At 42.7% G+C, this 25,297-nt stretch overlaps 1 protein-coding gene across 3 annotated transcripts in view; it reads right to left on the reverse strand.

The window, feature by feature from the left end:
* Positions 1-25,297, reverse strand: part of LOC111569377 (cytosolic carboxypeptidase 4) — a 179,964-nt gene that overhangs the window by 15,733 nt on the left and 138,934 nt on the right. For all 3 annotated transcript variants that reach the window (XM_055009139.1, XM_023271441.3, XM_055009140.1), the window contains 2 exons: positions 7,355-7,535; positions 1,617-1,746 (listed from right to left, as the gene is read on the reverse strand). In XM_055009139.1, the coding sequence (XP_054865114.1) occupies positions 1,617-1,746; positions 7,355-7,535 (311 nt within the window). The remainder of the gene's footprint in view (positions 1-1,616; positions 1,747-7,354; positions 7,536-25,297) is intronic.

Consider the following 25,297-nt stretch of genomic DNA (forward strand, 5'->3'; position numbering starts at 1 on the left):
TGAATGGACACAGCTCAGATATGACAATTTGGCAGCTAAATCTAAACAGCTAAACAATACCATTGTGATGAGTAGTTCTACATTACTCAATTTATAGTCAGATTATGTTTACATTAAAAATATTCATATCAAATGTAGAGAACTGCATGCCACCTGACACTGAGGTTACTTACAACGCAAACAAAAAAAAAAAAAAACGAACAAACCAGTTGCATTATGCTCATATTTCAGTTACTTTTCATGAGCTCAAGAACTGAGACTTCTGGGGACTCAAGTCACACACCTAATTCAACCACCCTAAAAAACATGGAAGGCACTTCTGCCTCAACCAAACTGGACAACAAAAACATCACTAATACTCAGCCAATAAATGGCAAAATATAAAAGGCATTCAAATATAAAATGCTTGAAGTGAATGCATTTGTGATGAAAAGAAAAGTTTGTTCTTCTCTAGAATGGAAGCATGTGAATGCATGTTTTTATCATAATACATATTCTAATTCATTTTTTTAGATTCCCAGCAGGAACACAGCACTTCAACTGGATACATCAAATGAAAAGCAAAGTTAAAGAGCATGTTGTATTCACATTGCTAAATAGAATACGTTCTATTCTGTGCTACATTTCTCACATTAGCAGAGCTATTCTTCCATTGTTAAGAGATTTTCTTTTGGTTCCATTTATGACAGCTGGGAAGGTGAGGAGCAAATGGACAGGTGAAGAAGTGAAGAGTGAAGTGAAGAAGGCTGTTGAGCGGTGCATGTTGCATTTCATAACGAGATGCAAAGTACCTGGTGAAAAGGACTGCAAGCCCTGTCTCCAGTCAGAGCCAGTAGCTCTGAAAGACAGAGACTGGGTTGTCGTGAAATACTACACTCGCAAAAGAATCATGGCATTAAAAAGGAAGATGAATAGATAGAACTTTAAAATGCAAACTGTAGTGCAGGTATGATACAATATCTGTTGAAGTCAATTTATTATCAGTCCATGACTTTTGTAAATGATTGTGGGAGGCAAGTGACAGCATTTCAGTATTGTCTGTGTTCTATTCTGGGTATAATTTACAAATTCTGCCAGAAATTAAAAATGTAGGAAAGGCAGAAAGTGTTCTATGTTTTTATTCACAGGAACATTTATGACAAAATTCATAAATGCAATAGAATAATACGCAAAAAAAAGTACACTGACCTTATTTTTGAGCCATGTCTCTACACAGCTCATTTTTACTGTGTTGTGTTACCATGTGAATATCTGACATTTCTGTCAGAGGTCACTTGACTGGTCAGCATGACTATTAGACACCCATGCCTATTATATGGATATTTGTAACAGGAGCTAAGTTGAAAATGTAGACCCCCCCCCCCTGGTCTTTATAAGACACGTATACATTTTGTGTATCCATGAGTTTCATAATTCATCTAAACATGAAATATCAGTGTGTGATGTTATGGTACTCACAAGTCACATGAACCTGATCATGTCCTCATGTATACCATTAAAATCAGGTTTGACCAAAATGTAATCCGAGCTAAAATGTCAACACTTTTGATTCCAAGGCCTCTGAGGTCTGTCTGTCTGTCTCTCTGTCTGTCACTAACAAGCATAAAACATCTCACCAGTGGAGTCCGTCCTATGCTGTTGAGGTAGTAGAGGAAGCCTTTGGTGTGGTAGATTGTTGGACTCAGGACAGGGTCTGGTTTACACCACTGACGATTCAAATCCTCACTGTTCACATCACAGCGATTCCTGAAAAGACACACAGCAAAAACTGAATATTTGTACTAACTAAGCATCACTGTTATGGTGCTGGCTAGTTGTAAAATACATTTGATTAAAGAGTAAGAAATCATCCAAATTAATGAAAAATACTATAACATAAACTGTAGACATGCTCCAATCTTTTCCAGTTTTTTTTTTTGTTTGTGGTTGTGGATATAACTATATAACACAATAACCATTTCAGTTAATTCTATGTTTAGAGTGATAACAAAATAAGCTACAAATAACAATTTACAGACAAAGGTGACTACATCTGGTGCAATGTCACCTACAGTGGAGGAAATAAGTATTTGATCCCCCACTGATTTTGAAAGTTTGCACACTGACAAATAATTAAACAGTCTATGATTTTTATGGTAGCTTTATTTTAACAATGAGAGATAGAATATCAAGAAGAAAATCTAGAAAATTACATAATATTAAAAAAAACTGCATTTCATTGAGGGAAATAAGTATTTGATCTCCTACCACCCATGAGCAATGTTGGCTCCCACAGACCACTGACATACTCCTAATCTCAGTGAAGTCATTACCTGCATGAGAAACACCTGTCCCAAATTGTCACCTGTATAAAAAGCCACCTGCCCACAGACTCAGTGACACTCCAACATCTTCACCATGGGCAAGACCAACGAGCTGTCTAAAGTTGTCAGGGACAAAATTGTTAACCTACACAAGGCTGGAATGGGCTAAAAACCATAAGTAAGAAGCTGAATGAGAAGGTGACAACTGTTGGTGCAATTATTCGGAAGTGGAAGAAGTACAACATGACTGTCAGTCGATCTAGGCTGGGGGCTCCATGCAAGATATCACCTCGTGGGGACTCAATGATCATGAGAAAGGTTAGAGGTCAGCCAAGAACTACACGGGAGGAGCTGGTTAATGATCTCAAGGCAGCTGGGACCACAGTCACCAAGAAAACCATTGGTAATATACTGAGACGCAATGGTTTAAAATCCTGCAGTGCGCGCAAGGTCCCTCTGCTCAAGAAGGCTCACATCCAGGCCCACAACAAGTTTGCCAATGAACATATTAATGACTCCGAGAGAGACTGGGAGAAGATGCTGTGGTCAGATGAGACCAAAATCGAGCTCTCTGGCCTCAACTGAACTCGAAGTGTTTGGAGGAAGAGAAATGCTGAATATGACCCCAAGAACACCATCCCCACCATCAAGCATGGCGGTGGAAGCATTATGCTTTGGGGGTGTTTCTCTTCTGAGGGGACAGGTCGACTTCACCACATTGATGGGAAGATGAACGGGGTCATGTATCGCAAAATCTTGGGTGACAACCCCCTTGCCTCTGCCAGGAAACTGAAAATGGGTCATGGATGGGTCTTCCGGCACGACAACGACCCAAAACATACAGCCAAGGAAACAAAGGAGTGGCTCCATAAGAAGCACATCAAGGTCATGGAATGGCCTAGCCAGTCTCCTGATCTTAATCCTATAGAAAATCTATGGAGAGAGCTGAAGCTTTGAGTTTCCAAACGCCAACCTCAAAACCTCCAGGATTTGGAGATGATCTGCAGAGAGGAGTGGACTAAAATTACTCCTGATGTGTGTGCCAACCTAGTAAGCAACTACAAGAAACGTCTGACTGCTGTGCTTGCCAACAAGGGTTTTGCCACCAAGTATTAAATCATGTTTTGCTTAGGGGTCAAATACTTACACATGTGGACAAAATTGTTGGTACCCTTCAGTTAATGAAAGAAAAACCCACAATGGTCACAGAAATAATTTGAATCTGACAAGAGTAATAATAAATAAACATTCTATGAAAATTAACCAATGAAAATCAGACATTGCTTTTCAACTGTGGTTTAACAGACATATTTTTAAAAAATAAACTCATGAAACAAGCCTGGACAAAAATGATGGTACCCTTAACGTAATATTGTGATGCACAACCTTTTGAGGCAATCACTGCAATCCAGCGATTTCTGTAACTGTCAATGAGACTTCTGCACCTCTCAGCAGGTATTCTGGTCCACTCCTCATGAGCAGAAAGCTCCAGTTGTCTCAGGTTTGAAGGATGCCTTCTCCAGATGGCATATTTCAGCTCCTTCCACAGATGTTCAATAGGATTTAGGTCAGGGCTCATAGAAGGCCACTTCAGAATAGTCCAATGTTTTCCAGTTTTGTTTCGTCTGTCCATAGGACATTCTCCCAGAAGCTTTGTGGCTTGTCAGCATGCAGTTTGGCAAATTCCAGTCTGCCTTTTTTATGATTTGTTTTCAACAATGGTGTCCTCCTTAGTCGTCTCCCATGAAGTCCACTTTGGCTCAAACAACGACGGATGGTGCAATCTGACACTGATGTACCTTGACCTTGGAGTTCACCTTTAATGTCTTTAGAGGTTGTTCTGGGCTCTTTTGTTACCATTCGTATTATCCATCTCTTCCATTTGTCATCAATTTTCCTCCTGCAGCCACGTCCAGGGAGGTTGGCTACAGTCCCATGGATCTTAAATTTCTGAATAATATGTGCAACTGTAGTCACAGGAACATCAAGCTGCTTGGAGATGGTCTTATAACCTTTACCTTTAACATGCTTGTCTATAATTTTCTTTCTAATCTTCTGAGACAACTCTCTCCTTGGCTTCCTCTGGTCCATGTTTAGTGTGGTACACACCATGTCACCAAACAGCACAGTGACTACTGTAACCCTATAAATAGGCTGACTGACTGATTACAAGTTTGTAGACACCTGTGATGCTAATTAGACGACACACCTTGATTGAACATGTCCCTGTGGTCACATTATTTTCAGTCTTTTCTTGAGGTACCATCATTTTTGTCCAGGCTTGTTTCATGATTCTATTTTTTAAAATAATTCTGTTAAACCGCGGTTCAAAAGCAATGCCTGATTTTCATTGCTTAATTTTCATAGAATTTTTATTTATTATTACTTTTGTCAGATTCAAATTATTTATGTGACAATTGTGGGTTTTTCTTTCATTAACTGAGGGGTACCAACAATTTTGTCCACGTCTGTATTTCCCTCAATTTAATATTTATTATTCGTTTCACGTAATTTTCTCAGGTTTTTTTAATATTTTTTCTGTCACTGTTAAAATAAAGCTGCCATAAAAATCAGAGACTGTTCATTTATTTCTTACTTTGAAAACTTTCAAAATCAGCGGGGGATCAAATACTTATTTCCGCCACTGTAAATGTCAAAAGATTCAAACATGTATCACCTTTGAATAATAACATTACCTCTGGCTGAACAGTAGAGCATATGTTCATATGCAAAATTATACAACTGTACATCTGTTGAAAAGCTCTGATTTTCACTCGCTTGAGTGCTTTTAAATCTAAACTGTGAATTCTTGAGGCCATTTCTACAACATGCACTTGTTTTTCATAACTTGCTTGTAAATTTCTGTAAATTTTTTATAGTTTTGTTTTATTGTTTTGCTTTTTGTTTTGCTTTTGTTGTTCATATTTTAATTATGTTTTGACTGTGTAATTTTAAAACCGTGTTTTGTTTTTGCTGCTGCCTATATTGGCCAGGATTTCCTTGAAAAAGAGGTTCTTAATCTCAATGGTATTTCTCCTGTTTAAATAAAGGTTAAATCAAAAAAAAGGAAGGCATCTCTACTGCCAGCATTCTGTGGTGAGATACATATAAAAATATAATTTCATTATGGGATTTTTTTCCTTGATATAAAGGCAATTACAAATAATCTGACAGTATCATATAAAATGATGGAAAATCTAACCCTGAAAATATCGTTATGGAATAAAGGTAAAAACAAAAAAATCTTTAGTTTCCCTTGCAGTTTACCAGTTTCCACATATAAACTTTCTTGTGGCATTTTAAGATTGAAGAAATGTTAAAACCAGGTGAATAGGATGTGTAAATCAGATTTTAGAACATAGAATGATAAAACTGGAAAGCCAGTGTCAACTGAATTCATGCATACACTAAATAATCCTGTGAAAACTGCAACCCAGTGGAATCCCATGGAGACCATATAAGGTGTTAAGACCAGAAGTGCAAGACCTCTCTTCATCTGTACTCATGAGTTGAAACAAGGTCACAGTGAGCTAAGCAGAAATAGTGCTATATACATCCTGATTGGGTCTTAAGATGATGGGTTGTGGCTTTCCAGAATAGAAGAGTGTAGTGTTTAGGAGTTTGCATAGATATATAAGACGATGTAATGCTTTGTGTAGTCAGTTAAATTCTTGAGATTTTGCTCATGTTTGTTCTTACAGCCTCAATATTGAATAAACATTATTTACATTAGACTCTGAAGACTGCTTGAAGACTCTTTCTTGAGAACTTTTTGAAGACTCCAACTTTTGATCTAGAATTGATTTTTGACTACATGTTTGACAAAGCTACCTGAACATAACTGGTCCTTAGCAAGCAGACTGAGTCATAACAACTTCAGACTACTTGTCAGTTCAGTCAATCTTAATCTAATTTGGTAATCTCCTACATTTCTGTTATTCAGATTCAGAAAACTTTATCTATCCCCAGGGTGCAATTAAAGAGGCATGTAGAGCAGGCAGTGGGGGTTATGGTTCATGAGTTGAGGAGTAGGACCGCCCTGGGTACAAAGGTAGCCCTTCTGCTCTGTGTCCTGCATGTGCAGGGCAGCGTAGCCGCTGACCAGAACGAAGCCACTCAAATGCTGAGAAGAGAGAATGCGAGGGGTCACGGATGATCCGGTTTGCCAGTCTACATGTTAAATGTTCGTATACTGCAGACAGAGTTCTGAGACGAAGTCCTATAATTTTTGAGCAGACAGTGACAGTCCTCTGCAGGCGGTTTCTGTTCTGGAGACTGATGGAGTAGAACCAGCAGGTAACAGAGAAGGTGATGGTGCTCTCAATGAAGGAGTAATAGAATGTCTGGAGAATGTTCTTACTTACTCCAAAAGAGTTGAGCTTCTTTAGGAGATACTTCCTCTGGTGACATTTTCTGATAATCTCCTCTGTGGTAGAGGAGAATTTCAGCTGGCTGTCAAAGATGGTACCGAGATATTTATACTCCTTCACAAGCCCAACAGGCATTCCATGGATGGTGGTGGTGACAGCTGTAGCCAGCGCCATCTGCTTGTTGGAAAAGGTCATCACCATCTCCTTGGTTTATTTAACATTGAGCTCCAGACAAGAGTTGTCACACCAGTCCACAAGCTCCTAGGGGAATGAGCTGTGGGACTGAGAAGACCCTGACAGCAGAGACAGGAGGACTGTGTTGTCAGCATATTTGACCAGGTGGGAATTGGGCAGCGGGATCTGCAGTCATCTGTGTAGAGGATGAAGAGTAGCGGAGAGAGGGGGAACCAGTAGAGATGTGTTGTAGATCAGAGAAGGTGTTGTTGACCCGCACTCTCTGTGATCTGTGGGTTAAAAAGTCCAGTAATCGCAGAATGGGGAAGAGGGAGGAGAGTTTGTGAGCCAGGCTGTGAGGCTGGAGGGTGTTCTATGCCGAGGAGAAGTCAGCAAACAGGAGTCTTGCTGTTATTACTTTATCTGTCTTTGCTGCACTAACATGTTAATAACATCTAATCTAAGTCAAGTGTCTTGTATCCAACACTGTTCATGCCCACTACTTACGTTCCATTGATGACTCCATCTGGGTTGAGCATGGGGATAATCTTGAAGACAAAGGCCTCCCTCAGACTCTGGGCCACCAGGTCACTACTGCACAGAAACTCCAGAGTGCCCTTCATCACCCAGCTGGCATTGGACTCACCAGGATGCACACGGCTTGTCAGCACAATACAGGGACGATTGCCTGCAGAGAGACAGAAATGAATAAAACAGAATTCATTTTGCCTGTTGACATATGGAATGTAGAGAACTGGAGTTCAAAAAGTTTGACAACTTGTGAATCAACACAAGAGCTGAGTTTAACCACTCAGTGGCACTTTACCACTCACTAGTCACTACAACTCCTGACTATATTAAAACTGCGCTTATGTGTGTCCTCTTCACCCACCATAACAATCTCTCTATCTCTGTCAGTGATAGTGACAGCTGGGCAATTATGTCATCTACAGAGGTCATTAGTGAAAACTGTAATGTTGTTAAGGGCCATAATTGCATTTCTGAGTGTCAGTGATTTCAATATGCATGGTATTCAGAGAGCAATTTAGCAGATGATAGTGTGTGATCAGTCAGGGTTGTCTGAGCTCAATAACAGTTTGTTGCTGAATAGATACTTCAGAAGATTATGTTGTGATTGAATGCGTAATATGTGGATAGACAATGGTCTGTCCGAGTTCATTCATTATAACTGAAAATAAGGCTGTATTGTACAGTACAGTATTTGTATACAACTGTTTAAACTAATTTGACATTGAAGGAGAATATAATAGTACAGTACATAAAGAAAGAATTTAAGTTCACCTGTACCTGTACTTTTTTCTTTTTTTGAAGAAGATGACAGCGCCCTGCTCGGCTGCGGCTGCATGAGCTCGTGACAACATGGGATCGTTTTTGTGCGATACAAACACCCAGTGCTTTGAGAGGCTGGTAAAGGATCGTCTCCACACTGCCCTGTGGACTTGACCCACACCAGTTTGCTTACCGGCTGAATTGCTCCAACGAGGATGCAACCTCCTCTGCTCTCCATCTGAGCCTGGCACATTTGGAGGACATAAACACCCACGTGAGAATGCTGCTTGCTGACTTCAGTTCAGCATTTAACACCACGATCATCCCCCAGCAGCTAGTAAGCAAACTAAGTCCACTGGGTATCAGCACCCCCATGCACAACCGACTGCTAGATTTACCAACAGACCACAGTCAATAAGAATGAGAAACACCATCTCCAGCTCCATCTCTGCCTCAGTCAGATCCACACAGCAATGTGTTCTGAGCTCACTACTGTTCACACTGCTGACACATGACTGCTGCTCTGCATATGCCTCAAATCACATCATTAAGTATGCAGATGACACAACAGTAGTAGGTCTCATTTGGGGCAACAACGTCCTACAGAGAGGAGGTGAAGCGGCTGGCAGACTGGTGCTCGGTGAACAATCTGATCCTGAATATTGAGAAGACATGATTATCGACTTCAGGAGGAATCGGCCCAGCCATTCACCGCTCGTCATAGACATTAAAGCTGTTGGGTTGGTCAGCAGCACCAAATTTCTGGGGGTGCACATAACGGACAGTCTGGACTGGTCATTGCACAAATAATTTCTAGTTAAACGGGCTCAGCAACATCTGAACTTCCTGTGGTGGATGAAGAGAGCACAGCTGTACCTTCCCATCCTGACCACCTTCTACAGAGGCACCATAGAGAGCATGCTGACCAGCTGCATCTCCATCTGGTTTGGCAGCTCCAGGGCCTCAGATAGGAAGTTGCTGCAGAGCGTAGTGAGGGTGGCACAGTAGATCATCGGGACTTTTGTTCCGTCCTCCAGGATGTTGCACACAAACACTGTCTCAGCAGAACAAGCAACATCATCAAAGACTCCACACTCCCCCACCATGGACTGTTCTCCCTGCTCCCCTCTGGGAGGAGGTTCTGCAGCATCAGAACGAGAACAGCCAGGTTCCTTAACAGTTTCATCCCCCAAGCCATCAAACTCTTAAATTCACAATAATCTTTCTGGGCAGGGGCACCCATGGTTCACTGTGAATTGTAACAGCTGCTACTTTCAATGTGTCTCCATGCAATACTGCTGCTAAATTTCACTGCAGGAAAACTACTACTATCGAATCATGTGAAATAAATGTGTGTGGATATGTGTGTGTGTGTGTGTGTAATTTTTATAATAGAATTTTTGTTTTGTTTTTTACTAGTCCAATGCAAGCTTTTGCATCAAAATATCATTCAACGTGCACCAGATACTGCATGTTCTGTTAGACAGTAAAGTGGCTATTCTATTCTATTCTATTCTATTCTATTCTATTCTATTCTATTCTATTCTATTCTATTCCTCTACCTGATTTAGAAGCAAGGGAAGCAAGCAACTGTGAAACAAGTCTCAGTCTTATTTAGAATACACAGGCTGCCTTTTTGCTTCAGTACCACTGCACATGTTTTCTCCCTCAATAAAGTGCTTTCAAAACCTTGGATGAATTGATATACATCTGCTCAACTGAATGCTGTATTTCTTGATCAAGTAGACAGTTTGACAATTCTTATATGTCAGCAATATATAGCGAATATATTATTGTCATAAATAATAAGAGTATCAACTATTATGGGCTGCAAAGTGGTGTAGTGGTTAGCACTTTCGCCTTGCAGTGAGAAGATCCCTGGTTCGCGTCCCGGCTTTCCCGGGATCTTTCTGCATGGAGTTTGCATGTTCTCCCTGTGCATGCGTGGGTTCTCTCCGGGTACTCTGGCTTCCTCCCACAGTCCAAAAATATTAAAGGTTAATTGATCATTCTAAATTGCCCGTAGGTGTGAATGTGAGAGTGATTGTATGTAGCCCTGCGACAGACTGGCGACCTGTCTAGGGTGTCCCCTGCCTTCGCCTGAGTCAGCTGGGATAGACTCCAGCCCCATTCCCCCCCGTGACCCTAGTGAGGATTAAGCGGTGTATAGATAATGGATGGATGGATGGATGGATCAACTATTACCAGAAAATTTCAACTGAGAAAACACACACTTTCAGATATACAGTGAGGTAAATGGCTTGCATAGTGCTTTGCAATGTGTTTGTCATTCACCCATTCACACACCAATGGTGACAGAGTTGCCATGCAAGGTGCTTGCCTGCCATCAGGAGCAATTTCAGTTTCAGTTTCTTGCCCAAGGACATTTGGATGTGACAGGAATGGGGAACCTTACAGGTTACCAATTGGTTTACCACTTGGATCACTTCCACCCAGGTCAAATGATAATATCAGCTTAAAAATTTCAATGAAAAGTTGAATCTCTGAAAATTGGAGCTGCATTGATACCACAGTTTTTTTTATAAACCTGATAAGTCATGTTATCCCAGTATAATCAAGGATTCAAAGACTGTCTTGTCAGGAAATTAGGCCTTTTTCAGATTTTTGTGGCCAACGATTGTTCAGTGGGGATGAAGTCAGGTCAGGTGACTGTGGAGCAAAATCTTTGACAAAGGGTGGAGCATGTCATGAAGAATGACTGTACTTTTCCTTGGTCAGGGTGGAGCCAATTCAGTGCAGGTGTCTAACTCTAGACTTAGTGATCATACAAAAAAAAAAAAAAAACAGGGCTGGTGGATGTTGCTAAATCAAAGAAACAAACAAAACCAAATGAAGGCTAACAGAGGTAGCAAACTAGCTAAACAAAAACAACACAACTAACTCCTTAGCCAAACTTAAACACAGTAGAAACACCAACAACCGACAAAAGGAAAAAGTGAGTGCGGATTACACAGAACTAACTAAACACATGCCTCAAAACACATACATCAATGTGAATCACCACCCCTTGGGCGCTACAGAACATACAGTACTCAAGTAACCTCTCCACTAAATGAACAGCTGCCACCCAAAGCCACAATCCACAAAGACAAGTAACTTGCTCATTAAGGTGATAACACTAAGCAGCGAACCGAAGTTACAATCTATACACACAAACACAAAGACACAGGAGGCACAAGGTAGAACTGTTCATATTAAATTCCAGCCACCCTGACTGTGAGGTAGGCTGTGGATTTATACTCAAGGTGTGATGACGATTGCAGTTGATAGGATGAAGTTGGAGGGAACCGGGTGGTGGCCCAATCACATGAGTCAGAAGGTGGGGAAAACAAGGGCTGGCATGCAGGGTTGTTTCTCAATATGCTGGATGTGCTCTTGCTCTGCCTACATTATCGAGGATGCATCAAGACCAGACTTGTGTGCACTTGGGGAGGCCAAGTATCCCATGATGCATTTCGTGCCAGCCAGCGGCAAAAGCAAAGGAGAAAATTTTTAAATGTAATACAAGTTTTTTGTAAATACCATTGTCATTGTAACACAGATTGTAGTTTTGAGATTATTTTAGCTGAGGAAGTAGTTTTATGAACGTCAAATCTGTGGTCAATTTATCAAAATAGAGCCTGCTTAAAAATTTGTTCCAATGATTTTGGAGATCTGAGTGTCCCAGTTACACAGCCAGCACACATTATGCGCTATCCAGATTAACAGGCGGTCAGCGTTCACAATAGCCCGCCGAGAGCAGCCTTATCACAGCAAGACTTTTTCAAATCTGCCACTCTGACAGTTCTATAGTGGTTATGCAGGGATATAAGTAATTTTGTGTGTATCTAATGACCTCAGTGTATTTTTTATGGCTCATTGGCAAAGAAGTTTGAATGGAGTCAAAGTAAATTTTTATAAATTCATATTGTTATTTAATGTTGGATTGCTGACTGTGTACTTCTGAATTATTGTCTTGTCTTTGTTACCTGTTGTGCAACTTTGTTCTATTCTTCTGATTGATACTGTGCATTGAAAATAACATTTAAGCAATATTTAATTCAAGGGACAGCTGAAGAAACACAGATCCTCACTGACAGCTGAGAGACTCCACAGACAAGAACGTATGGTTACACTGTAACCTTGGTTTTCTGAGTGAAGAGACTATCTCTCCACCCAGTTACATATTTCATATGTAAGGGGAATGACCCCCCTACTCATGAAGGTATGTGAATACTTCTTTAAGACACATCGGCTTGTCCAGTCAAGCCCCACAGATTACCTATAAAGCACCTGTGCTGGTGTGAGTTTTAATCATACCCTTGACCTCGTTCTGACTTATGGCATAGAAATCAAACAGTTAACAGTATTTCCCCGGAACCCTCTTCTTTCTGACCATTTTATGATAACATTTCAATTTACAACAATAGATTGTATAGGAGTTAAGAATAAATATCATTACAGTAGATGTCTGTCTCACAATTTGGTGACTAAATTTAAGGAAATAATACCCTCTCTATTTAGTCCAGCACCACTTACTGATATAATGGAAGGGAAATATTATAATTTTACCCCCACAGAAGTGGATTATATTGTTAATAATGCTGCAGCCTCACTGCGTACAACACTTGATAGTGTTGCACCTGTAAAAAAGAAAGTTCTATCTCAGAGAGGACCTGCTCCTTGGTATAATTCCCAGCTGCGGACTTTAAAGCAGGCGTCCCGAAAGCTGGAAAGGAAGTGGTACTCCACTAATTTAGAGGAAGTTTATGTAGCTTGGAAAAAAAGTCTAGTAATTTATAAAAAAGCTCTTCGTAATGCCAGGACAACATATTATTCATCTTTAATAGAGGAAAACAAGAACAACCCTAGGTTTCTCTTCAGCACTGTAGCCAGGCTGACAAAGAGTCAGAGCTCTGTTGAAACTTGTATTCCTTTAGCTTTGAGCAGTAACAACTTCATGAGCTTCTTTACAAATAAAATTATTACGATTAGAGAAAAAATTAATCTGGCCCTTCCGGCAAATGTCACAGATGTATCATCGAGTACAGATACTTTAGAATTGGCTGTAAGACCAGATGGATATTTAGAATTTTTCACCCCCATACATCTCTGTGAACTCATTTCAATAGTTTCTACATCCAAACCATCAACATGTCTTTTAGATCCTATCCCAACTAGACTGTTCAAGGAGGCTTTACCTTTAATTAATTCCTCAATGTTAGATCTGATTAATCTCTCTCTAGTAACAGGTTATGTACCACAGGCTTTTAAGGTTGCTGTAATCAAACCTTTACTTAAAAAGCCCACTCTAGATCCAGATGTTTTAGCCAACTATAGACCAATTTCCAACCTCCCATTTCTCTCTAAAATTCTGGAAAGAACAGTTGCAAATCAATTATATGAACATTTACAAAGGAATAGCCTGTTTGAAGAGTTTCAGTCAGGCTTCAGAGTGCATCATAGCACAGAAACAGCTCTGGTGAAAGTTACTAATGACCTTCTCATAGCGTCAGATAATGGACTGGTCTCTATACTTATTTTATTGGACCTTAGTGCAGCATTCGATACAATCGACCACAAACTTTTATTACAGCGACTAGAACATTCTATTGGCATTAAAGGGACAGCACTGGACTGGTTTAAATCCTACTTATCAGACAGGTTCCAGTTTGTGCATGTCAACAATGACTCTTCTGAGCATACTAGGGTTAATCATGGAGTTCCTCAGGGTTCTGTCTTAGGACCAATACTGTTCACATTATACATGCTTCCCTTAGGCAACATTATTAGGAAGCACTGTATTAATTTCCATTGTTATGCTGACGACACTCAATTGTATTTATCTATGAAGCCAAATGAAACTAATCAGCTAGCTAGACTGCAAGATTGTCTTAAGGACATAAAGACCTGGATGACCTATAATTTCTTACTACTAAATTCAGACAAGACTGAAGTCATTGTATTTGGCCCCAAACATCTTAGAGAATTGCTTTCAAAGCATATAGTTACTCTGGATGGCATTACATTGGCCTCCAGTACTACTGTGAGGAACCTCGGTGTTATCTTTGACCAGGACATGTCCTTTAACTCGCACATAAAACAAATCTGTAGGACTTCCTTTTTCCACCTGAGAAATATTGTGAAAATCAGGAACATCCTGTCTCAGAGTGATGCAGAAAAACTAGTCCATGCATTTGTTACTTCTAGGCTTGACTACTGTAATTCCTTATTATCAGGTTGTCCCAATAGCTCTCTGAAACATCTACAGCTGATCCAAAACGCTGCAGCCAGAGTACTGACGGGAGTTAGCAAGAGAGATCATATTTCTCCTATATTGGTTTCTCTTCATTGGCTCCCTGTTAAATCTAGAATAGAATTCAAAATCCTTCTTCTGACATATAAAGCTCTTAACAACCAATCTCCATCATATCTTAAAGATCTGATAGTACCATATTATCCTAGCAGAACTCTTCGCTCTCAGACTGCAGGCTTACTTGTTGTTCCTCGAATCTCTAAAAGTAGAATGGGAGGCAGAGCCTTTAGTTATCAGGCACCTCTCCTGTGGAACCAGCTCCCAGTTTGGGTTCGGGAGGCGGACACCCTCTCTACTTTTAAGACCAGGCTTAAAACCTTCCTTTTCGACAAAGCTTATAGTTAGGGCTGACTGGGTGACCCTGACGGGGTGAGCTGGTGTTTTCATTTGCACAACTGACTTCCCCTCTTGACGTCCCTTTAGTTTGCCCCTAGTTATGCTGCTATAGGCCTTGGCTGCTGGGGAACCTCTCTGGATGCACTGAGCCCTTCTCTAACTACCTATGTATTTACTATATATACCATTATTGCATTACATTCACTCTGTTTCTTTCTGTGTCCTTTCTCCGAGTGTCCCTGGTCCCAGAGCTGGATGCTGGATGCTTCAGATGTGTGGCTCTACCCCTCTATCTGTATCCCTCTATCTCTACCTCTACCCCTCTATCTCTACCTCTCTACTTCTTCTGTCCCTCTCAACCCGCCCGGCCAGCAGGCAGATGGGTCCCCCCACATTAGAGCCGGGTTCTGCTCGAGGTTTTTTTCCCTGTTAAAAGGGTGTTTTCCTTGCCACTGTCACCTTTTGGCTTGCTCTGGGGGTCAGGCATATGGGTTCTGTAAAGCGTCTCGAGACAATTTGACTGTAATTGGCGCTATATAAATAAAATTGAATTGAATTGAATTGAATTGAATTCACTGATAGTTCTGATTGAAATGTGTCTCAGAGCAGCCAAAAGAATACTAGAGATATTCTCTCACTGAGAGTTCAACAAAGGACTGCCCAATTTGCTGAGGTCACACAGACAAATAGATGGTCACACAGACGAATAGATGGTCTGTCTTCATGACAGACTGTGTGCACAGGATGTCCTTTGTCAAAGCCCAGATGGGGCACGGCTAAAACCAGTGAAAATCTTCCTCATATTCTCCACAAGAGGCAGTTGACTACAGCTCAACTGACTGAGACACATGGAATTCAGATCAAGCCTTCAGCAGGAATGCCAGGTTGGGACGAAGAACTACACCAGACCCCTCTGGCAAAAACCCACAGTAGTCGGCGTTAGCCTGGCAGAAGTTATGGCCAACAGAAATGCAGTTTTGAAAAAAAAAGTTAGATCCAAGAGTCATATAGTGCCCAAGATCCATGGAGGGCCTGACATCTAATCCTGTGTCGCCACTACGCCTCACAGGACTGTGGCAGATGTACCTGTCTCCAGCTAAACCAGTGAGAACAGCACATGTCCCTCAGCTGCTGAGGAAGGATCCATCTGGTGAAGTCCACCCCAAGTGCTAAATACCCTCTTAGCCATACAGGGAGACAGCTCTTGTGGATGCTAACAGAACCCGTTACATACTTCTCACCACAGACTGCAATGATCTCACAAGCAGAAACCTATTCCTCTCAGAGGTCAGGCTGCCAATCTGGGCTCAGCCAAGGAAGGATGAAGCAGGGTCATTCTGCTTGAATCCTTGGAAGAAGGAGCTGGAGAAGCATGATAGGAGAGAAAGCTCAAAGCAGACTATAGGGCCATGTGTGTGCCAAGCAACCCACCCCAGAGGTGGGTTACCATTCCATGTTGCTGTCGTGTTCAGAGTTTTCAGGTCATGGAGTCTTGACTCTGAGTGTGTGACTCTGAGTAAGAGAAAGATGGGGTGAACTCTCTGCCACAGTGTGGTTGCCAGCCTGCCTATTGATAGGCACTGCAGTCACCGTGCTGTCTTTCCTTGTCATGATGTGGTGACCTTACAACCCTGGTAGGAACTTGCCAGAGAGCAAGGAGCTCTACGCTGCAAGATGTTACACACTGGGTCACCTAACAGCAACTCCAGAGCCTGTTGACCCCACAGACAGTAAAGACCATGCCTACTGTGGAGGCATTCATGAAGACCAATGAGCAGTGGACCACAGATCCTAGAGCACTCCTTTGATCTGTGTTCGCTGAATCCTCTGACCAGCAGAGGAGTGGGAAATCTCCCAAGAACCACCACCATGGTGTAGAGGGACCCCTGTAGACAAAGTCCTAAGTTCAGCAGACATCTTTGGACAGGCTGCATGCACAGGAGGGGGAAAAAGCTGCTTTGTGCCATGGTTGACATCAGTCCTCTGAGCCCATGCAGACCAGCTGAGGGAGGGGGTAGACGCCCACTTTCAGCTGTCCCAGTCTTCACTTGTCATGCACTACCACTGAGAGGATTAGCTGGCTATCGCAAGCAATATGCTCTGGGATGTTCACGTGTGGGCAGAGTGATGCTGGCTCAGCTGGAGTAATATTCTCCTGCCCACCATTAGTGGACTGGAAGGTCTGCATTCAGTAAAGATCCCACGGAGTGTGTTAGCTCCATGAGCAATATACTAGCATAGAGAAACAGCCGGCTCTTCCAGAGATGCCGACACGGCCAGAGGAAGGTGTCTTCACCTGCTGCTCAGCCTACTGGGAAGTTTCAGGGAAGTTATCAGGTATCTATCACAGCGGGTCTGAGAACCCAGGTGCAGACACAAGAACACAGGCAGAGTCAGGGAATGACTAATAACAGGTTTATTCAAACAGAAAGTTCAAACCAAACAATACCAATACTGAAACTAAGATCAGGGGGAAAACTGAACCAAACCTCATTCAAAAAAAGGCAAAACTACAAACACCTACAACAAAACTCTCAACTAACTACTGAGGGAAATCTAAGAAAATTATAGATGAATAAACTAAACTAAGCTAACAGAATGGAGTACTCACGAGAACCAAGTTAAAGGGGGCAGGCAGGCTCGGGGAATCCAGGGTCCAGCTAGAGGAGCTGGAGCAGGCGATGGTCGGGGAGAAGCCAGAGCAGACCTGGCGGCAGGCACAGGCAAGGTCAAGTCAGCAAGTGTGTCGCTGATGCAGGGTGATTGGGTAGTTGTCGCTGGAGGAAAGCAGGCTGAAGACAGGTCGGAGACTAGCAGGAAAAATGGGATATGAAAGTCTATGATCTGGCAGTGAGTGGATGAATGAACTGGGCTTTTATTGATGGAGGTGATTACAAGAAGGTGAGCTGATCCCCACAGCTGTCTCCAATCCTTGAAATCAGGCAGGTTGCAGGCAGGGCATGAATGACATGAGAGGAAGAGAGAGAGGATGAGTCAGCCGATTCCGGGAGCGTTTGCATCACGCTAACTCTCTAGCGAAACAGTCCCTTTCTTCGTCACAGACGGTGATGAAGTGTCGTTTCGATCGCGGCGCTATTCCGCGCAGTTTCGTGCGTGGTGACAAAGTCTTGGCACTGCTGCCGATCACCGGCTCCACGCTCTCCGCTAAGTTTTCCGGTCCATACGAAGTCCGTGATCACTTGAGTGATACCGATTATGTAATCAGTACTCCTGAGCCGAGACGTAAGACTAGCGTTTGTCATGTTAACATGCTGAAATGGTATCATGTCTATGCTGCACCCGCAGTAAAGCCAGAGGTAGATGTTTCATCTCCTGTCCTTGCTGGTAGTTCCGCTTTGATTGTGACAGGGACACCAGATTTGACAGACGTAGACGACGGCTTGGTGCTGCATCCAGCGGCGCATCAAAGCGCGCAGTTGCCAAATTCAGAGATGTTACAAGCGCTGCCGTCCCAGCTGCATCATCTGACGGGTGAACAGCAAAGTGATGTTCTCGACCTAGTCAGGCGTTTTCCATGTCTTTTCAATGATGTGCCTAGTTGCACCACTGTCCTTCAGCATGACATTAATGTAAATAATGCGAAACCAATAAAGCAGCATCACTACCGGATAAATCCACAGAAGCGTGCGCTGATGAAACAGGAGGCAGAATATCTGTTACAACATGGTTTAGCCGTGCATAGTTCCAGCCCTTGGAGCTCGCCGTGTCTTTTAGAGGCTAAATCCGATGGTTCCCCTCGTTTTATCACTGACTTTAGAAAAGTAAACGCTGTCACAGTCCCTGATTCATATCCATTACCAAGGATGGAGGACTGTGTGGATAATCTTGGCACAGCAAAGTTTGTTAGTAAACTGGATTTGCTTAAAGGCTATTGGCAGGTGCCGCTAACAGACCGCGCTTCCGCTATCTCTGCCTTTGTAACTCCAGATCACTTTCTCCAGTACACCGTGATGGCTTTTGGCATGTGCAACGCCCCCGCCACGTTCCAACGCCTTGTGAACACAGTTCTCGTAGGGGTGCCAAACTGTAACGTGTATCTGGATGACGTGATCGTGTATTCCTCTACGTGGGAGGAGCACATGCAGATCCTTGACCAGGTTTTCGTTCGGCTCGCTGACGCGTCGCTCACACTGAGTCTGGCCAAATGTGAATTTGGCAAGACCACGGTCTCATACTTGGGGAGACAGGTGGGCCAAGGTCAGGTGCGACCCCTAGAGGCGAAAATCTCTGCCATTACTGGCTATCCGATGCCTTTCACCCGTAGAGCCCTACGCCATTTCCTCGGCATGGCAGGTTATTACAGGTGTTTCTGCCGTAATTTCTCCACTGTCGTTCGTCCGCTGACAAACTTGCTCAGCACTAAAGTTGATTTTGTGTGGTCCCCCGAGTGTCAACATGCCTTTGAAAGTGTCAAGTCCCTTCTTTGCCATGCCCCTGTCCACGCTGCTCCCGACCTCTCCAGGCCGTTTAAGCTGGAGGTTGACGCCGGCGCGGTGGGAGCAGGTGCAGTCCTGCTACAGGAAGATGCTGCTGGAGTTGATTGCCCAGTCAGTTATTTTTCCCGTAAATTCCTTAAGCACCAGCTATCATATTCCACCATAGAGAAGGAGACCCTTGCATTGTTGTTATCACTGCAGCACTTCGAAGTTTATATTGGTTCAAGTCACTGTCCTGTCGTGGTAATGACCGATCATAATCCCCTTGTTTTTCTTTCTCGCATGTACAATCACAACCAATGCCTTATGCGCTGGGCGTTGATTGTGCAGGAATACAACCTTGAGATCCGTCATAAAAAGGGTACTGAAAATGTGTTGGCAGATGCCCTGTCCAGGGTGTGGTAAGTATAGGTGACAGTGATATTAGAATATAAACATACGGAGTGATGATGAATCTTAATAAAAATCGATACGATTTTTATCTTAAGGGGAGAGTGTTACGGCCAGCGCCTCCTACCCTGTGGGTGTGTGTTTTAACCAAATGTTATGAGTATGCAAATAGGGTTGTGTGATCCCCACTCCCTGGTTGGACCGTGACAGCAGAGGCGTGGCTGCGACCAGGAGCCTAGTGATTGGTGCGGCGATCCCCAGGCCGACCAACCGAAAACTGCCAACTCCTTTAAAAGAGTTGGCAGTTCAACTGAACGGGGCGGCTGACTTTCAGCGTGCCATTCTGTATTCCTGTGTGGTCGAGGCAAGATTGTCTGTGTGATAGGAATTGGGCAAGGGTTAGAATCAAAAACTGATACAGCCTCATTTCATTCCAGGTAGTTCCTTTTGTCTAGGTTTCACCAGGATTAGGGGTGCTGACTCCTGTGTAAGTTTTGTTTTGTCAGTTCCCATTTAGTGAGTTTTTTTTGTTCCGTTTTTCTTTTGTCCACCGCGATGGTAGTGTTAAGTTCACCTTATGAGAACTCTTTTTGTGTTTTGCTATTTTCTTTGATTTGAGCAGCACCCACCAGCCCTCTTCCTTAGTTTTGCCTCAGTTTGTATAGTAACGTGCACATTTCTGTTCAACCTTTTCTGTAATAAATAATTTGATTTTTACCACCAACAACTGTTTATGTTGCTTCCTTCCCCCCGCCCCGAGCCGGGGTTGTAACACAGGGATAGAGAGGGAGAGAGAGGATGAGCTGAGGAGCAAGAAAGAGGAAGATAGAGAGAGTGAAATAGACAAAAGGGGGTCCAGGCATGGACTAAAGCAGGGATCCTAACAGTATCTTACTGAACTCGCTTGCGACATAGTGAGCAATGCATTGGAAAGGTATCACGGTGATAGTAAAAGCCTCTTTTCATTTTGAGGGATGCTGGCTCAACTAGGTTGGAAGATTCTACTTTCTACTGCTAGCCAAAATTGCCCTCAACACATATTACCTCTGAGCATGTTAGTTGAGCACCGCAGCAATATGCTTCAGGGGCATACAGGCGTCAGCAGAGAGATTTCAGCATGACTGGTGGACAGCTTCCTCACCTGCCATTCAGCTGACTGAGGAGTCTGCACTCAGCAGTGGCCCCACCTAGCACGTTAGCTTACGAACCTGTAGCAACATGCTGATATAAGGAATCACAGCCACAAGAGTCTGCTCTCCAGGTTCTGGGGATTGTAGGCAGGAGGGGCCTTAGTAGCTGCTCTACCTCTTCTAACTAATTGGTGATTATCATTTGTCTAAAAAACCTCCAGCCAAGTTTTCCAGCAACTTAACAGATAACTTTGATGCACAATGGCAATGTGCCTGTGCCTTCTGCAACAATTTAGCTACAGCAATTTATCTGCTTCAGTTTCAATAAGGAGTCCCAGTCTCCCTGCTGGGACTGGGACTCTACTAGCCAAAGGTGGCGTCTAGTAACCCAACAATATGCTAAAGCTCTGCCTGCACTTTTATAATGGAAGAGGGATGTGAAGTGCTAAGCAAAGCTCATCACCACACTCCTAACCCCTGAACCTTCTATCACCTGACGAAACAGGCAATGAAGGTGGAGGAACACAATGGGCTCCATTGTTAGCCAATTGGGCCTGCATAGCAGCTGTAGCTATGTTTTGCCCTGCAAGCAGGCCATCCAAAACCCAGCAATTCCTGCTAGGGCAGGTGGGTGTGCCCAGAACGGAGCTGCTGGTGTATTAAACTGTTTACACACCAAGTCTGAGAAGTCAGACGGCCATTTCTATATCCATATCCTCCCACTCTTCCTCCTACTTGGCCACCTCCAACCCTGGAGTGGGAATAGAAAGGGAGCCAGTATGAGGCTAGACTATACAAAAGGCCCCAAAAATCCACCACAGAAGCAAGTGAGGAGTTGGCTCTCCTGTACTGTGCTGTGCTGTGCTGTGCTCTGTGCTTGTGAAGTATTGTTTTCTTTCTCCCATCTGCGCCTTCCCCACTGAATTCAGCTACACTACATTGCTTTACTAGGTGTTTTGTCCTGGGGTGGCTAAGCTTCTACCTTAGCATGTTGCTTGGCTTTAAGTAGACTTGGCTTTAAGATTGTTATTTCTTATGCAGTTGTAACCCACCTAAAAGTTAACATATAGAAATTCACAAAAATATTTCATATGTTTTGCACATTTAAAAGTTAATTTGAATAAATTAGTAGGATTCAGTTAAATATTAAATACACTATATTGCCAAAAGTATTCGCTCACCTGCCTTGACTCGCATATGAAGGTAAGTGACATCCCATTCCTAATCCATAGGGTTCAATATGACGTCGGTCCACCCTTTGCAGCTATAACACCTTCAACTCTTCTGGGAAGGCTGTCCACAAGGTTTAGGAGTGTGTTTATGGGAATTTTTGACCATTCTTCCAGAAGCGCATTTGTGAGGTCACACACTGATGTTGGACCAGAAGGCCTGGCTCTCAGTCTCCGCTCTAATTCATCCCAAAGGTTTTCTGTCGGGTTGAGGTCAGGACTCTGTGCAGGCCAGTCAAGTTCATCCACACCAGACTCTGTCATCCATGTTTTTATGGACCTTGCTTTGTGTACTGGTGCACAGTCATGTTGGAAGAGGAAGGGGGCAGCTCAAAACTGTTCCCACAAAGTTGGGAGCATGGAATTGTCCAAAATGTCTTGGTATGTTGAAGCATTCAGAGTTCCTTTCACTGGAACTAAGGGGCCAAGCCCAGCTCCTGAAAAACAACCCCACTCCATAATCCCCCTCCACCAAACTTTACACTTGGCACAATGCAGTCCGATAAGTATCGTTCTCCTGGCAACCACCAAACCCAGACTCATCCATCAGATTGCCAGATGGAGAAGTACGATTTGTCACTCCAGAGAAGGCGTCTCCACTGCTCTAGAGTCCAGTGGCGGCGTGCTTTACACCACTGCATCCCACGCTTTGCATTGCACTTGGTGATGTATGGCTTGGATGCAGCTGCTCAGCCATGGAAACCCATTCCATGAAGCTCTCTGCTGAAGCACTGTTCTTGAGCTAATCTGAAGGCCACATGAAGTTTGAAGGTCTGTAGCGATTGACTCTGCAGAAAGTTGGCGACCTCTTGGCACTATGCGCCTCAGCATCCGCTGACCCCATTCTGTCAGTTTACGTAGCCTACCACTTGGTGGCTGAGTTGCTGTCGTTCCCACACACTTCCACTTTCTTATAATACAGCTGACAGTTGACTGTGGAATATTTAGGAGTGAGGAAATATCACGACTGGATTTGTTGCACAGGTGGCATCCTATCACAGTTCCACGCTGGAATTCACTGAGCTCCTGAGAGCGACACATTCTTTCACAAATGTTTGTAAAAGCAGTCTGCATGCCTAGGTGCTTGATTTTATACACCTGTGGCCATGGAAGTGATTGGAACACCTGATTCTGATTATTTGGATATAAGAAATAACAATTTTATTCCACTGATAGTTCTTTTCTTGTCTGTTTTGTGCCTTTTTTGTGGTACTGACAAAACTCCATTTTAGGTAATCACATGCTTGAAGTGCTTTATGACTTATTTGTACTCCTTCTCTCTGTCTGTCCTTGTGGGCATGTTCTTGTTCTTGTTAGTGACTATTAAAAATTGAATATTCACCTGTGTGTGTTGGATTTTTGTATATTTCATTGTTGAGGGTCCTCACATCTTCAGTGTGCACAGCATAGTCGAAATAGGCCAGACTATTTCCTATGACATCTTCCTGAACAAACCTGATCTTGCACTGATGTTTTCTGTGAAGGCCTCCACTTCTTGTATTTCGATTTCGATCATCCATGTACCTGAACCAGTGAGTGAGACCGGTTTGTGGAAGAGATCAAGGCTCTGCTACCTACATCTTTAATTTTGAGACTGGCCACTATTAGATACCAGTAAGCCCATGACACAGCTGGGCATCTCTTTGTAGAAACAGCCAATATATTTGAAGTAAGTGGTGGTCAGGCAGAGTTCATCCAGGGCCCATACACCAATCTGCCACAAAACTATCTTCTGCCTTTAAAACCACTGACAGGCAGAGGTGTGTAGAGTAGCCCAAAATTGTACTCAAGTAAGAGTAATGTTACTTCAGAATAATATCACTCAAGTAGAAGTAAAAAGTAGTCATCCAAAAAATTACTCAAGTAAGAGTAAAAAAGTATTTGACTACTCAAGTATTGAGTAACTTTGATTGTAATGTCTGATTTATTTTTTAAAAATTATGTGATCAGACAAAAATGTAAAATAATGTGCAAATTCTGGTATTTCCAAATAATAAAATAAAAAAATAGCAAAAATAAATAACATCTTCACAAAATGACAAATATGTGACAAGGCACAAGAAACACAAATTTCCAAATCTCGGTTTTTCACAACATAAAACTTTTGAAACAAATACCTGTAGTAAGGTAACGTTTTTATGTTTGAACAGTGCAAACTACTTCCATTGACAAGATATACTGTATTTCACTTCCCTCTAAATGGCACAGGCTCAGTAGATAGAAAATAACATTACAACTAGGGCTGGACCCGGATATGATTCTCCCCCTTGCCCAGCCCTACCACCCCACCCCCATTGTATCATGCAGGGTTACCAAGCGTGACATCACGCTTCACTTCGGCCGTGTTCGTAAACAGAAGACAAAAGCCGAAGACGGAGATATCCATGCTAATGCTATGCTAATGTTGTCAGACTCCGAAGCAAGATCAAACTTCTCGAAAATGCCACTGTTTTTTTCATTCCATGTCTGCTACATGTGAAGAGTTTGTGCCACTATACCGCCACAGTTCGTACATGGTCATGTGACTGCAGGGCGACTTCTGGCGAAACGGAGTCACGTGATTATTGTTGCGTTGTCTGATTGGTGAAACAGTAATGTGGTACATCCACTGGGGACATCTCTCTGGCAAAATAAATAATGTCTAATGTGGTAAATAAAAAAGTAACGAGACGAGTGTAGCCCAGTGTAACCGAGTAAGAGTAGCATTTCTTCTTCACAAATATACTCAAGTAAAAGTAAAAAGTATGGCAGAGTAAAACTACTCTCAGAAGTACATTTTTTTTCGAAAAGTTACTCAAGTAAATGTAACGGAGTGAATGTAACGCATTACTACCCACCTCTGCTGACAGGTGACGTGAAAATCATTGTTCCGGTACATTGTATCTTGTTACCATGTAGTGTTCTGCTGGGAAATCTTGGGTCCTGGCATTCATGTGTATGCTACTTTGACAAGTACCACCATCTTAAATGCTGTTCCAGACCTAGCACACCCACTAATGGCAACAGCACTCGATGATGTGGACTGAATTTTTGTTGCTGTATGCAGTTCAACTCGTTCAAGAAATTTTTCAGGTCTCTGCTGTTTCACTTCATAAAACTGATCCCCTGTAAGCCAAACAAGTAAAGTAAGTTGTTCACTGTTCAAGACAACATTTAACATTTGAGATTCATCTGACTGTAGGTCACATTTGCATTGTGGTATCTATACAGAGGCTTCAAAGTATTTGGATCCAATTTTATAACGATCATCACTAACCTTTAGCTGGCAGACTGAGTCACAACAATTAACACATACCAAATCA

The sequence above is a fragment of the Amphiprion ocellaris genome, chromosome 3 (genome assembly GCF_022539595.1).
Source record: "Amphiprion ocellaris isolate individual 3 ecotype Okinawa chromosome 3, ASM2253959v1, whole genome shotgun sequence".
Lineage (NCBI taxonomy): Eukaryota > Metazoa > Chordata > Actinopteri > Pomacentridae > Amphiprion > Amphiprion ocellaris.